This window comes from Plodia interpunctella, chromosome 6, assembly GCF_027563975.2.
Source record: "Plodia interpunctella isolate USDA-ARS_2022_Savannah chromosome 6, ilPloInte3.2, whole genome shotgun sequence".
Lineage (NCBI taxonomy): Eukaryota > Metazoa > Arthropoda > Insecta > Lepidoptera > Pyralidae > Plodia > Plodia interpunctella.
In genome coordinates, this window is record NC_071299.1 from 5,947,692 (window position 1) to 5,963,540 (window position 15,849).

General features: G+C 32.0%; 2 protein-coding genes and 2 long non-coding RNA genes across 4 annotated transcripts; 3 read left to right on the forward strand and 1 right to left on the reverse strand.

Annotated features, from left to right (window-relative positions):
• The first annotated feature begins 6,243 nt into the window (after positions 1 to 6,243).
• Positions 6,244 to 7,268, forward strand: LOC135309733 (endocuticle structural glycoprotein SgAbd-5-like). Its single transcript, XM_064436036.1, has 3 exons — positions 6,244 to 6,384; positions 6,469 to 6,587; positions 6,939 to 7,268. Exons 1-3 carry the CDS (start codon positions 6,376 to 6,378, stop codon positions 7,162 to 7,164), a joined length of 354 nt encoding a protein of 117 aa, XP_064292106.1. The 5' UTR covers positions 6,244 to 6,375; the 3' UTR covers positions 7,165 to 7,268.
• Positions 7,269 to 7,910: 642 nt separating this feature from the next.
• On the forward strand, positions 7,911 to 10,699 carry LOC128670872 (uncharacterized). The gene is made up of 4 exons (XM_053746888.2): positions 7,911 to 8,183; positions 8,284 to 8,417; positions 8,490 to 8,814; positions 9,538 to 10,699. Exons 1-4 carry the CDS (start codon positions 8,169 to 8,171, stop codon positions 9,601 to 9,603), a joined length of 540 nt encoding a protein of 179 aa, XP_053602863.1. The 5' UTR covers positions 7,911 to 8,168; the 3' UTR covers positions 9,604 to 10,699.
• Positions 10,700 to 10,753: 54 nt separating this feature from the next.
• On the forward strand, positions 10,754 to 13,217 carry LOC128670874 (uncharacterized). Its single transcript, XR_008404801.2, has 2 exons — positions 10,754 to 11,090; positions 11,259 to 13,217. It is a non-coding gene; the product is annotated as an uncharacterized LOC128670874 (long non-coding RNA).
• LOC135309734 (uncharacterized) lies at positions 11,673 to 12,770 on the reverse strand. The gene is made up of 2 exons (XR_010369920.1): positions 12,634 to 12,770; positions 11,673 to 12,036 (listed from the first exon to the last, which is right to left on the reverse strand). It is a non-coding gene; the product is annotated as an uncharacterized LOC135309734 (long non-coding RNA).
• Positions 13,218 to 15,849: the final 2,632 nt, after the last annotated feature.

Genomic DNA, 15,849 nt, shown 5'->3' on the forward strand with positions numbered 1-15,849 from the left:
ATGACTATAGTTGCTAATACGAGTAACAGCTATGTCATTGCTCAGTCGCACTCCATAATTTTGACGTCCGTCGACAGCTGTGGTCGACAATCAACGCGATCTGTGATCGTAGAAATTGTATGGAATTTCGACGTAAGTCAACGCACGTCAGTGTAAAACCTATGGAAAATAGGAGCTTCCACGTGCTGCGTCGTCACATCGGAGCATAACTGAGCTATGGGACATAGCTCTAACTGATATAGTTAGAGCTATGCCCCAGCTCAGTTGTGCTAATGCTAACGCCTTGTTGTATAGCATAAAGCCTCGTTCATATGAGAGTAGAATCAAGCACTCAACGTCAGCGTTTTTAAAATACGAAATCTGACGTAGGTAACTAATTAGCCTTGCTATTAATATAGACAGCGCTATAAGATAAAGATCTTTTTCCATAAATAAAGTATTGTTTAAAACATTTATGACACCCACTTAAAATTATTTATCAATCAAATATCAATCAAATAAGGAGAAGTATTCGTCGCTGACAAAATGCAAAATATGATAAGTTTCTTTAAAAATGCGCTTTGTCTAGCCATTGTCGCACAAATGACAAGGTTAATACAAATTCAAATTAATATACAAGATTATCATTTATATTGAATATCAAGCTACCGTATTAATCAATTTCCTTCTTCCGCTAGACATACGCATACCTAATTGTGTATCTTCAATATATGTAATTACATCTAGCTTTTTTATTAAACATGGTACTTGACCTTCTCTTGATATTTTATGAATAATAAACAATTATGTAATTTCATATTTGAATTGATGTAACAGAAATAATATATGACCTTCTGACCTTGTAACTCTTTTCTCACAGTAGCTGGTTAAGAATGGCCACCTGTAAAGTCAATTTATCTCTTATCAAGATAAATAAATAACATACCTTCTTTTATGACATTACACGTGTTTGATGTCGCGACTTTCGCAAATTGATGGAAATGATATATGTTGTGTCAGTGAAATTTCAAAAAAAAATGTTTTTTAACATTTAACACTGTTACTTCTTGTGTTATATTTTTTCTTTCATTTTTTCCGCGACATATTTAATACAGCTTCAGAAACAAAGAAAAAAAAACAAATACACGAACGTTTTTTATTCATTAAGAAGAGCAAAATACTGAATTGATGACGATTAAACAGTCAAGGTAAACTAGAGTTAAAATTATAATAAACAAAACTCATTTTTGGAGATGACAGCTAATATGCTACCAATGGGATGGCAAGACTCTAATATGTGCTGCATAAGTTTGTTGATAACCTTTTGATAACAATTTGGTATTAAGTATATATAAGAGCGAATTTCCATTCATTTACTTATTCGTTGTATCTATGTAGTTCCTTTTAGGATACCGAAGACCGTTCGAGGAGAAGAAGAAAAGGTTGATTATCGGCCATGGGCTTCGCAATATTTTTTTTTTTGTAAAGATTTATAAGAAGAAGTAGGAAATGCGCCCTGATAAGAGTGTAACAGGTACATTACGAGCAAAAACAAAAAAAAAGCCTAATGAGCTACGAAACAGCTCACAACGATTACTCTCTACTATTATACTTTACTAAGTAAGTACTATGTTATACTAATAATAAGTGACACTGATCAATTTGTACGGGGTAGGGACATGAACTTAAATAGGTACATGATGATCAATGATTACAGAGTAATTTTATAACATCGATCCTTAGACACTAGGAAAGTATCAATTTTAAACATCTTGCTAAAAATATATATCAATAATAACGAAGAAAATATTTCGTTTAGGTTGTATGAGTACTGTAAGTATTGTATAATGTATGGTATGCGCAACATCAAATAACGATAATGAAATTGGTAATTTGACGCCATCATCGTAAAGGTGGAATGATATTTTCAACCGATTTTGTGGAAATCTATGGGTGGGGCTTATGGCAAAGTAGTTCTTTCTTGTGAAGATGTAGGTTTGAACGGAATACCCAATAACTGTTGACATCAGCTCCGCTCTATATCTATTTTAAGTTTCATCAACTGATTTAGCGGTAAGTGACTGACGACAGACTTTTAGAATTAAAATATTAATACGTATACAGTACAATAATAATCAAGGATACAATTATTTTTATTGTAGCGCAATCTCAAATTCTTTTAATTTCTATGTTACAAATAAATTATTACTTTGCAGCGGCAGAGAGGTTACATGCTCGACCACCACAAAGTTCTGGCCGTCTAGGTGTTGCGTTTCGCAGATTGTATAATTCACACAATCGTAAACGCACTGCCTGTGCGTTCTGGGCTCGTTCGTTTATATAGAGAGTCGACCAAAGCGCCATCTGCCCATAGTGTTGTGGATCATCTGCGTGACTTGATCGTCGTTGTGTTGGGCCGCATTTTTACGCCTGCGGCGTTGTGCATTCGGCGTGCTAGATGTCGTCATACACTTCTTTAGTATAAAACCGTCTCGTTGCTATCATAGAACACAGACAGATACCGACGCGAATGTCATGAAAAATCAGCAATAGATCCCGAATCCACCAACATTAACGAACTGTTCGCGGATGTGAGCCCCCATGAAATTCAGAACTCAGATTCGGTGGTTCAAAAAATGTTAGAAGTCAGAAATAAAAATTATGGGTTGACCATTCTGTTTTATATTTTTTCATTATTGTTTAATTTCAACATAGGGCCCACGTGGTGGGTAATGATATGACCCAAACTCCTTGAATCCTTAGATCCATCCATAATGGGTTTTTTCCTTTTTCAAATCTTTTTAAATATGCGTCAGAATTTTCATGGACTTTCGTGTGTGAATGAGTGGCAATCGTTTATTTTCTCTCCAGGAGGAAGGAGAAGTGGCTCCACATGCCAAAATCTTTAAAATGTTCATTTGCACGTTTATAGTGCGTAGATACCTATGACCTAAAATTGGTAAACTATGGGTGCCGGAGGTCGAGCGCCGTGCTTTGGGTCATCACACTGTGACGTAAGCCGACCGGTTAGAAATGATTGCAACAAACTATTGTGGCCGTAAAACCAAATGTATTCACTAAATTTTGTAATCCATGAGAAGCAGCTAATTTAGTTTACCCACAAACTTGTTTTTATATAAATTTTAAAAAAAGATTGCCTAAAAAGACGCGTTATCAATCTTCTATCTGATAAACTGGACCGCCGACACCCATAAGCGTAAGTATCTGTACCAATCGGATTAACTGATTCTGAAGAAATAGTCAAATTTACAGTCAGAAAATACAAGCCTAAAAATATCTGAACAAACTGAGATATTATCGAACACATAACCATATATAATAGATCTAAGTCACGTGTTAAAAAGTTACCATCAAGTTAGTTTTTATGACACACGATTATTTATTTAATAAATAATTAACAAAATTCTTAACGACGCTACGTGCCTAAGACACTCATCAGAAATCAATTTGACACTAAATTATGCAGCAACACATTTACCCTTGAACTTTTCCTCTCGATTGTTTACATTCAGTCTGCACACTTATCAACATATAACTCACGAAAATTTGAATAACAGACATTAGGCCCTATAATTTTAAGAATTAGTTTTGCTCGAAGTAATGAATATTCCTCATATAGCATCAGTAAAATAAAATGCTAAAGGCCGAAGCGATGATGAACTTATTAACGTTCCCACAGTCTCTTCAAGATATGTAGATTCGGAAGTTACATCGAGGCATACTGTATCAACCTTCTCAAAGAAAAGGAGAAATGACAAAAATTAGATGAAATATTTGCCTCTAGGGACTATTATGGTGTGATTTAAGTTTAATTATATGAATTCCCAACTTCATCAAGGTAATTATACGGTGTCTCAAGCTTAGATTTCAGAACAAAATAAAGTAATGCCTTACGTTTAAATACGAGTATAACGCCGCATTTGAATAAGCAAATTTTAATAAAAGTTCATTTGGCTGACTGTTTTTGTCAAATATATGCATAAATTTGACTAATATTCAATGAAGTAAAATATTATTAACTCACACATTATTAAAATGTTCTTCCTGACTTTTTATATATTATTCATATGTTTTATAAAAAATAGCTTGAATATTATTCTCAGAGTAAAATAATTGCATTATTATTTTTTTACGATTTTAATCATTCTGACTGGGAAAAGAAGCAGCGACCTAATTGATGATTGTACAGAACAAGAGCGCATACAACTGATACTATAGTAGAAGCGCATAGAACATACGTCCACATTACTGAAAGTTATGGTCATTATGTGGAAAGAAACACCTACAACGACTTTTTTAGGCAATTAGTGAAGATTAACTTTCTTTTGCTTCCTAATTTAAATCCATAACACCGAATTGAAGGCTCAGTGTGAAGTTGGGTCGGTTATGCTGCACTACACTAGCTGATAAATTCATCATCGATTAGAGTGCAAGTTTTATGATTTTGTTCACCTGAAATCGGTACACAAACTGTCATGTGGGACTCGAACCTACGACTTTTCGAATCATTTATAACCGCTTTACCACACATATCTCGAATATAAATTAGGTATTTATATTGTGGACCTGGAAAAGAAAAAAATACTAATCTTGAAAATCTGCAACGTGCCAGTATTATTGCATCCATTCCATAAGTCACGGCAGAAAACTCGTTTTATGACTTGTTGCCTCATGTTTTGATGATGAGGATGGATGTTTTAGCAATTAAAAGTAATCTGTTACGTAATATTAAATAACATGGACAAAACACAGATAATATTATTATATGCTTCTAGAACCCAATCAATATTTATAATTATGCAAGCTAATTCCAGCTTGTCGCGTGGTCACATGACAAGAGGAAGATAGACAGAATGACACGGGCACGATTATGATAGTACTTATTCCTTGGATACGATTTCTTTGTAAAGGCTGCTCTACACATACACATTATTGCGCCAACGTTCGTACCAATCGACTTACGCTGCTTAGTTATAATGTATGTAATCTATGCGGTGACACCGCACTAAACTAAACGATATAAGCAGGTAAAAGTTATTGAGGTGTTAGACTATTTTAGATTGGATTATTTGCCTATTGAGGTGTCTTACTGCTGGTCAAAGGTGTCGCCTTCCTTTTTTCATAAATCTCGGCCTAATGTAGCATATTGCCGCCTGCGCAAATAACTATTTAATATCATCTCTTCTAGGCCTTGGATGTTTATCTATATATGTTTATGTTATAAAATATAGTATCGTATTTATTATCCCATAACACAAGTCTAGAACTTACTTACTTTGGAGCTAGCTCAATCTGTGTGATTTGTCCTAATATATTTATTTATCTCTCTGTTCATCCCTACGCCCCTTTGTTCCTACGGATAGCGCCATCCATGTACATACCTCTATAAATTTAAATGGGTTTCATCATCATCATCATCATTGATAGCCCTCTTTTTTCCACTGCTTTAGGTTACCATAAGTTTACCCAAGTTCAATAAGTAGTGACCCAAATTTTCAAGTTCAAGCTCACTTTATTCACTTGAACATTATGCAATAAGTTTAGTTCATCATGATGACTAGCAATATTACGAATAATAAAGATTTTGTACTTACTTTTAAGAACGGCGTGCTTGTAAGGAAAATAATAATCCCAAGTGAAATAAATAAATTATTGAAATTATCAAGCAGTGTCATGTATGGATGCAGTGTATGGCTAAAGGCATTTTACAGTAACCTTTTGGAATGCTTCATAAAGTAGTTGATCAATAAATGTGTCTTAAACTAATCACTACAATAATTTACAATTATTGAAGTATAATCTAGTAAGTGAGAAATCTGAAAATGTTCATATTTTCAAAAACTTTCAGAATTCATAGTTCTAAGACACTCGGAATACATAGAAGTATTTATAAAAATTTTAATAGCGCTAATGAGTTCTTTGTCAAAATATATTTTAAAAATAATAATAAATTTAGTAAATCCTCAATAGGCAATCAATTTAAAGGAAATCTTTATGAAAAACATAAACAACCATGTTTGAATTGTATAAATTTAATACCGACATATTGTCTGTCGAGAAGATTATTACCTTTTGTAATCCCAATTAACATTGACATTTGTTCTCGGATTATTACCTGCTTAAGAAATATTGTTGTAGGTCAGGCTAGGTGTTTACAAACACATACGAGTGGCATATGTTTGTGTGCATGTTTGTGTACGTTCACTAAGCAGATGCTTTACCTGGTGACTTACCAAAGGGGTATAGTAGATTGTAGGTATAGCGCGTGTTGCAATCGGGTTTTAGAGGAAATATATAAGAGACTCTTACAATACGTAATCATCGTATACATAAAATATACGTCGAAGGGAACGGTTGATAGAAAAATAAATAAAAATGAAATTGGTAGGTAAATATTAGTGCAGTGTTTACAGTGAGTGATACAGTGGAATCGTTGTCAACACTATTGATGGATGGATTTGATTTCAGTTGTTGTTAGCTGGTCTGATCGCTCTTGCGGCTGCTGCCCCTCAAGCCCAGAGCCCGCAGGATGTTCAGATCTTACGTTACGATATCAACAATAGTGGATTGGACTCTCATGATTTTGCGTAAGTTTCTTATAACCACCAACTATCTGATATCTAAGGCTAACAGCAAACGCATTTTTAATAAACAAGACCGCTCCAAATTAATGGAAAATATAAAATTATTAATTAATTAATTGAATATAACTTACATTATTTGCCACTAATCAGTACTAATAGTAAATAGAAGTAACATACATAGTTATTCACTGTGAATACTACGTTAAGTGGATATAGTAGAATGAAAATGGTTAGCGAAATTACCCAGCTACAGTTTAAAGAAAAAATATTGATCTATCATTTCCTAACAAGTAAATATCATTGCTGCATTTATATTTCCACTTATGAATAAATAAACAAATGTTTACTCTCCAGATTTGAGCTCTCAGACGGCACGAAGCACGAGGAACGTGGTGAGCTGAGGAATGCTGGAAGTGAGAATGAGATATATGCTGTCCAGGGCCAGTACTCCTGGGTAGGACCTGACGGCGTCACCTACACGGTCACCTACATCGCAGACGAAAATGGCTTCCAGCCCACCATCCAGCAGACACCAGGTGGCGCCGTGCCAGAAGCTGTCATAACCGCTCTACAAGGCTAATTCTTAGATAATTATAGGATTGTTGTAAATATTTCCTAATGGAAATGTATATAATATTTATATACAGTTTCATTTTTAGCGTAATAAATAACTAAGTAATTTAATTTTGTTTCAATCCAGTATTCAACATTATGCATGCAAAAATAGAAAAAAAGAGTGTTACCCTTTTTTAAATGATTAAATTATTTTATTATGTTAATATTCTTAACACAAACAGGTTTTCATACCTCTATGTTTATGAAGTATATTTAATTTGGTTTTATTGTCACGAAAACCTAAGTTAGAGAATTTATTATTTCTTGGACGATCTTCAAATGACTCCTACAAAAATATAATGTTATAGGTGATGTGAAACGCCTGCCGCGCAAATTGAGGAAGTGGATCGATTTATATTAAATTGCTTTTGTAACAGTGTAGGACTTTGCTACTTGATGATTTTATATTGTCTATATTAGATTTTGACCTCGGCATTACCCACCTTAGTACCTATAATAAGATGAAAAATAACATTTTGGGATGAACTAAGCAGTAATGCTCATTTAATTTTAAATTTCATAGATATATACCTGCACTAAGTATTATTTAACAAATATTTCCCAAATAAGGCAAGAACGTCGTATTATTCCCTAATTCATTAAACATAGAATAAAAAGGTCACTACACTAATAATTATATCAAATAAGATAATAATTATATCAAATATGACCATACCATAGTTATTATGATGTTAGGTATTCTGTAGTTACCTGAGATTGGTTTTGAGTAATCTTAAATGATCCAAAAAAGCAAGCTTCCGGATATTATTATTGTACCTAACCTCATTTGATTATCGTGAGGCTTTATCCTCATACATCAGCAAACAAGTTGAGCGGAATCACGTACATAAAATAGTATATAGTATTACGTACATCGTACATAGGTACATCAATATCTAAAGAAGTGATTTTTTTGAAAGTTTGTTTCCGTAGCTTGTGGTGTGTTTATTTCGCTTCAATAATTACAAAATGTCATCGATTAAGGTATAGTAATAAAGTATTTATCGCATAATATTACCTTAATAACATTATTTTGTTAACAGGTTTTTTGTTATCGTTATTTATCAACGTGATTTCCTTTTAGGGATCGAATCTTTTCATTAAAATCGCATTTTGCGTTGTGATGTTACAAGTAGTGGCTAGTGTTAACCAAGGATACGAAAACCCATCAGTTTTAGCTTCACTCAATTTCAAACCTATTGGAGTAGGATTGAAGTTGTAAGTATTTTGACTATATTAGATTAAATTTTAACAACAATTGCACTGTTATAAATACATCTTTCTTTACAGCTCTGTTCCAAATGTAAACAAGTTTCTCCCATTTAATATGGGAGATAATGTTTTTCAAGTGAGAAACGACCGGCCGAAGTACTCCACACCAGATAATTTTGAAAGAAAAGACGATAAAGTGATTTATCCTAACAATTTGGCAATTCCACACACAAACCCAAGCAATCATGATATTGCAACTACTAATTATGAGAAAGATACTCAATACGTTGAAAAATCACGACAACACATCAATAGCGATGTAGAAATAAATGAAGGTATAATAAAGGACTTAATTGGTGAAACTGAAACAACAACTGAATGGACTACTGCAACAGATCAAACGGTATGTGACGTATATATTTATTCAAAGACATGTGAACGATCCAGTACCTACACTGCTGTGTTGCAATTTTTAATAGGACTAAATGAAACAGATCAACGTTTTATTTTTTTCAATTCACTTTGCTAGCAAAGTTGGTTTATTTCAAGTATGTGACATGTTCAAGTATAATACAATAACGTACAATAGAAAAAGTTGCATTTTTTTAAATAATATAGTAATTTTATTTAAAACCTTTACATTATGTAGTGGAAATTTAACCATTGTAGGTAGATTATTTCCTCAATAATAACAATATAAGTAACACAGAAAAGAAAAGATAAATTGAGATATTTTTTCAATTCACACTTGTGTATTATTCGGCAGATATTTACTGCGTTTATTCAAATAATAAATTAATAATGATAAAGTTGAAACTTTATCACTAATACACTGAAGTGTATTTATAATAATGCGAAATATCAATACTGATGTAATTAAATCTGTTTATTATAAGTATTCAGAACTGATAAATACATGGTTCATGAGGGCGATGCATTGCAACCATGCTTTTATAACGGATAAATATCGTAAAGTATAATGATAAATAAATGAGTTTTGAAAATTTCACTTAGACTTCACAATCAATTCTGTTGTCTGTTTTAAATGTAAAACAAACTGAAGATAAATTTTGAAAAATCTACAACATATATAAAACATGTGTCTTATTTTACCAATTACTTTCAGACGGCCGATTACGACGACATTGAGAATCGATTGAATCCCTCAGCTGTGGCTACGTTACTTGGTTAAATATTTACTTACTAGGCTTAGGCGTAGGTAGGTTGTCACACTTATTATAACATATATCAGTTCGAAGTATTTCTTCGAAGAAAACTCTTACATCTCTGAGATTGTACATGAAATGTTCATTAACTTTATGAGCTTCATCGTCCAATTCGAAATAATATAGGCAAGTGGGCATTGCCCTCTTGCGATCTGTAGGACGACCTCTCTTCTTTTTTCTTTCTGAGCGCAGTACTACCTCCTCCTTGCCAGTAACAACCAAAAAAGATTTTCTTGTTTTAGTCTCATTGCGAATTAATATATCTTTTATAAGAGTTGTATTTCTGTAATAATAAATAACTTTAATATATTTCTTAAATTTTGTTTGATTATTTTAAGTAGATTAATTAGGTATTAGGAAAATTAAGATTGTTACAGAAGTTTAAAAAAAAAACAAGTTTTTGGCAATTTTACTACGTACCGTAAGTACATACTTAATCTGTTTTAAAACCTGGAAGTGTCCCACAGCAGCTGCCCTCGGATAAGCTCTGCCCTTAGACTTTCCTAAGTTTTTAACTTACTGAGAAACACAGATTTACTTAAATAAAAAAAAATCGTAAATTTTTTACTAAAAAATATCTATTCTTACTCTCACATAATTTTGTCTGTTCGTTTATTTGTCAGTGGAAATAATATACTCACAAGTAACTTGAATATTTTTTAGACTACAGGAAAGTAAGTTTAAGTACAATGTCCTGTATCTCTCTATATCGTCCTTTTCCAATAGTTGACACATAATAAATATGTATTTTCTTTGCGAGTGAGTTATTTGCACACACTGGTTTCAGGTTTTGACTTTTACGACTACCTACTGCGTCTAGTGGCAAGTAACACTGCGTCTAGTGGTAAGCATATATACTAATGAACTTAGGTACACTGTCAACCAAAGTGCAGGTTCAGTAATGGCTTTTAAAAAATGTGTATCATTAGGTTTTGAGACTTACCTGTTGAGACTTTCGGTAACGCTATCGCTGGTACTTATAAAGATACTTGTACTTGTATAATTAGCTACAGCAACAAAAAATATTGATGTACTAAAAACAACCTGCAAAAACATATATCGATCTACAAAAATTCTTTAAAAATTGTAATACCATTTTAATGTTAAACTACTAACGATAACATAATTTATATAAATCATGACTTTTTTTCATTCAAACATATACTATATGGTACATTTATAGGTTTTTAAGTTGTTGTTGTAACTACTCGTGTGTATCTTAATTAATTAATATTACATTCTGCAGAGTCTTTCAAATTTATTATTTTTGCTCAATCAGAAATTGCAATCATGCAATGCGCCATATATTACTCATAAATCAATTATTCACATTATTCATTTCGTTTGAGATTTTCGTATTTATTTATTTATTTATGTTTGGTGAACCAACAGCATATAATCTTAATTCTAAACAAAAACAATATATTACAAGAAGCCAATCACAGGTTCCATGGTAAAAACAAATTGCGCAACACATTTAAACCATTGTATTAAATTTTCATTGTAATAACTTATTTTAAATATATTTTTAAATTGCAAAACCTACAGATTTTGAACTGTGGTTGTTTTGGATGGTTTTAGGAGTTATAATGATAGCTAAAATGAAATTTAATTTTTTCAGACAATTACAAATACCAGACCGAGTCTGAAACGGTTCTCCGACAATTGCTTCGTCTACGAACGTTTCGTCGACAGAATGTCTTCTAATTCTGTCATTCGTAAAACGTTCCAGACCAGTTAAAAATGAAATTTAAAAGTAAAATTGGCTTATTCATTATTAATAAATGTATTTATTGCGATTATGGCTAATGTAATATTGTGCACATTCGCTAATGGTACTATTGTGCATAATGGAAACGAATTAAAGGGCAGAATTTCCATTCCGACCAACAACACCGACCAATTGGTTGCACATAATGGAATTCGAGGATTTTCTCCGGACCTACCAACGACATACACTTGAGAATTTTGGTTCGACTTTTTAGTTTAACAGTATTTGCTGGGAAATGAAGATAGGCGTTTCAATAAGAAACAATTATTTTAAAGCGTTTATAATAGTATCATTTCATCACAGGCCCTAAAGACTTGCCAATTTAAGTCACAATGTCGACACCGAATCTTTCTTTGAGCATCACAACAACATCTTTCAAATTGTACAGCCATTTCGAATACACAAGGCTCCCTTTTCTATCAACTTCACTGTAATATAAGTTGGAGATTTCATCTGGCATTTCAACTGTACCGGTTCTCAAACTCGATTTGGGTTTATTTGATTGCTGTAACTTAGGAACTACGTCATCAACTGACGAAATAATTAAACCATCACGGTGTACACTATATCCATTACAATAATGTCCTAAGAGCAAACTAATCGACACTATTGACAGGCACCAACTCATCTGAAAAGACAAAAGAATAGAATAAAATCTATTTATTTATTTATTAAGAATCGTCACGAAATGCAAAATCATCAAAATTTAATTTAAGTTAGTTAGGAAGTTTAAGTACATAAAAAGGAAATAAATAGATTGAAAGAGAGCAAGCTTTCGTTTTTCAAATAATCAAACGCTGGTTGCTTAGAAACAACCTACTTATGTCGATTATAACTCATGATCATCAGATACAAGGTGATGTATTGAAAGCTAATTATACTACGTACATCCAATATACATTATTTTTTACTTTGAATTTTTAACTAATATTTTTTACTAAGTTTTATATGTTATACAATATTTTAATGTGATTTAATCAGTCTTAGATGCACTATTAAAAGATCTAACATATCGAGGCGTAACGTAAATTACGTTAATCCCAGTTCTAGGACGTTGGTTTTATCAATTTGAGATTTAAGTACATAAAAATTAAAAATTCAATCATTCACATAACGAATCTAATTACAAAACAAACAAAAATAAAATTGTTAAAAAAACTTTAAATTGGCGTAAAATATTTTTTTAGTATCGTACCCTCTATTAAATGAGTACAAATAACGTTACCTTCTTATTATTTTCTTAAAGCTGGCGATTTTCTTCATTCAAAATACTGACAACAAAGACTCAAATTTTGAAAGTACATTATATGACACTTGTTCCTTTCTTCCATACATAAGCTCTAACGACAGTGTAACAATCAAATTGCGGGGATAGTTTTATAATCGTTGTAATCAGTGAAATGCAAAATTGATCATTCACGCTGGTTGATGAAAGACTAATTGAAAATTATATTGATTCTTATTGGAGTCGATAGGAAAATGGTAGGTATCTAAAACAACTTAGTGACATAGAAATAAACTATCACATCAACTCAATGTCTGTAAAACAAAACTGCCGTAGTTTTGGTCATTGTTGTTATCATAATCGTAACAAAATTATGATCTAAGTACAACATCATCAATACATCGGAAAATACATTCAGGATGTAGGTACTTGTACAAGTATCAATAAAAAATGAAATCATCAAAATGTTCCGGCCGGAGATTGGTTTATCATTCATCATCATGCAAGGTTTTGTATTTATTAACACAACTCTATTCTGTTATTACTTTATTTTAATTAGAAATATAATTAAATATATTATGTTACCATTGTTTTTATCTCGTTATATTTTCTTTTGCCGCTTTAAGTTAATAATGTAGTTACACCTTCACAAGCGTGTTCATTTATTACAATATTTTATTTAACTTGCAATGTATGTAAGTATGTCTGCTCGGGTGGAATCTTGTAACTTAATTTTGAAACAGATATCTTTCAAGCGTTTAAGCTGAAATTTTATACACGCGTTTTCTTGGATGACAATGCATTATTATGATAAGCATGACCTTATTGTGCAACCAGGAACGGCTGCCGACGAGGGAATTCCCCAACGGTTTACTGCACGGATATTATTTTTTGTCACGCTTTGATTGCAATAAGATCTCTCTGACAACAATAAAAACTTATGTCAAAAATGTCATTTTTGTGAAAAACTTAATTGCCTTATGGCCGTTCCTTGTTCAGTAAAAAGTAAATTTTCTTTCTGACATAAAATATAAAAAACAGTGGTTTTTACTAATATTGTAATATATTGAGTACGAGATAGCGCGCCGGCATCCAGCGTTTCTTAGAAGAATGATGTTGTGGTTTTAAAAAATATATAAATACATAAAAAGAGTTGATATTATTCGGGCGTGCCGCTTGCGATTTTCTTATGCAATGTATATCCCACTTTCTCCCACTGTTGTGGTCGTACAGGTAGGAACTGATCAATCGATTTCTTATCATGCGAAAGTTTTTTGAGAGATATCTCATTCGAAAATGGTAGTGACATTTATTAACATACTTAAACGACATAAAGAACGAAAAGGGAAAATCTTTTTCTGATTTAATTCTTCAGTATTATTTCTTATCCTTAAATAGTATAAAACAAAGTCCTTTACCCCGCCTGTCAGTCTGTTCGCGATAAACTCAAAAACTACGGGACGATTTTTTCATCAATAGATAGTGTGATTGCTGAGGAAGACATATAATTGACCGAGCGAGCGAAGCAAGCGTGGTCTCACATTCTACTTGGGGCAAAAATACATATTTTGTATGTATTAATGTACCTATGTAATGCGATAACTTTTAAACCATTGGTCCAATTTTGAAGAAATTTAAAAGGTATGTAGGATCTGCCAATGGAATTTTTAAGTTCGTGAGGCAACAAAATCCGTTAAGACGTTTTTGAAATATTCCCAATTTAAAAAAAAATATTGTGTTCGCGAGGTGAGTTTGTATGTTTGAGTCGGGTAATCTCCGAAGCTACCAACTGATTTCAAAAATTCTTTCACCATTAGAAAGCTACATTATCCGAGATTGCTATAGGTATATATTTGTTTTAAAATAAATGAGTTTTCAGTCATATCAATGAACACTTACAAAGTAATGCGAAAAAAAAGCTACCGAAAATCTTTACGTGCGTGCGCTGACTCTACTGTTGATTATACAAGCATATAATGTACTACAAAAATATAGGTTTTTAGTAAATCCATAAAAAAGTCCGCGCCACTATACATTTATCTGTTATAATTAAGTAACTATAAGGCATTTTATATGTGAAAAGATAATGTAAATTAAAAGGTGCATTTTTACAATTATTACTTCACAAGCATATTAATCCTTATGATTAAAAGTTATTTCATCATCAAGATAATTTCATGAAGATAAATTTTGCAGCACATAAATTGGATGAATAGATTCTGAAATATCGTGGAATAAAAAAATACGCACGACAAATTAATTTATGTAGGTACCTATATATTGTTGAACACGGCACGCGCTGCGTGTGAAGCTAAAAGACTGTAACTGAAAAAGGTGTTTTGAGATATTTGACATTATATTATATGTAAAAAAAATATTTAATATTCGTGAGGTCTAAATTCGCGGCGAACAATAAGGTTATTATGTTTTTACCCGAGCGAAGTTGAAACCGGCCGCTAATAAAGCTTATTAATGTATATTACATTATAAAAATAACATTTATAAATACAATCTTACACCCATCATCGCGCGCTCGTTCTAGATTCTACAAAATATCGTAAGAGAAAGGGATAAAAAACTACGAGAAAAAAATTTTGACAGCTAATATGCGACAACAACATTTCTAGAGATGGTTAACATCAGATAGTCCATAGTAAAATCACAGCTTATTGAATTATTTTTATAAATACAATTGAATTATTTTTAAGCTGGCTTTGGTGCGTCGTAGATGATAGTACAATCGAATAGATGATAGAACCTAGAATACTCTCCGATGAAAGAGTCACTCAAATATTTAGTTTTACGCAAAGTTGCAGCAGTCCTTATTGACTGTGCTTTTCTTTCTTTATAGTTAGATACTTTTTAAAATTCGAGCGCAGTAGTAAATAGATAAACCTAGAAAAACAACATTTTACGCAACAGACACGTGACAAAATTTAATTGAATATTTATTTTGCAAACTGTACATGACAGTTGCAATCAAAATCAAAATTAACAAATATTAAACTAGGCATTTATCTTCTACTTTTATTACTAAAATACGAAAACAATTATATTCGCGACTCAAAATATGTGGATTCAATTAATCTTGATTTATTACTCCTACTATATATTTTATATCGAAAATAACGGCATTTCAATAACATATTTACTACTTATGAAATAAATCTCGCTTATAGGTATATTAGCTAAGCTAAGTATAGATAAGGTAAGTAA

Coding starts and splice junctions, on each gene's coding strand:
- LOC135309733 (XM_064436036.1), top strand. Junction 6,588..6,938: donor TTGGACTCTCATGATTTTGC/GTAAGTTTCTTA, acceptor TTTACTCTCCAG/ATTTGAGCTCTCAGACGGCA.
- LOC128670872 (XM_053746888.2), top strand. Junction 8,418..8,489: donor ATTGGAGTAGGATTGAAGTT/GTAAGTATTTTG, acceptor CTTTCTTTACAG/CTCTGTTCCAAATGTAAACA. Junction 8,815..9,537: donor CTACTGCAACAGATCAAACG/GTATGTGACGTA, acceptor AATTACTTTCAG/ACGGCCGATTACGACGACAT.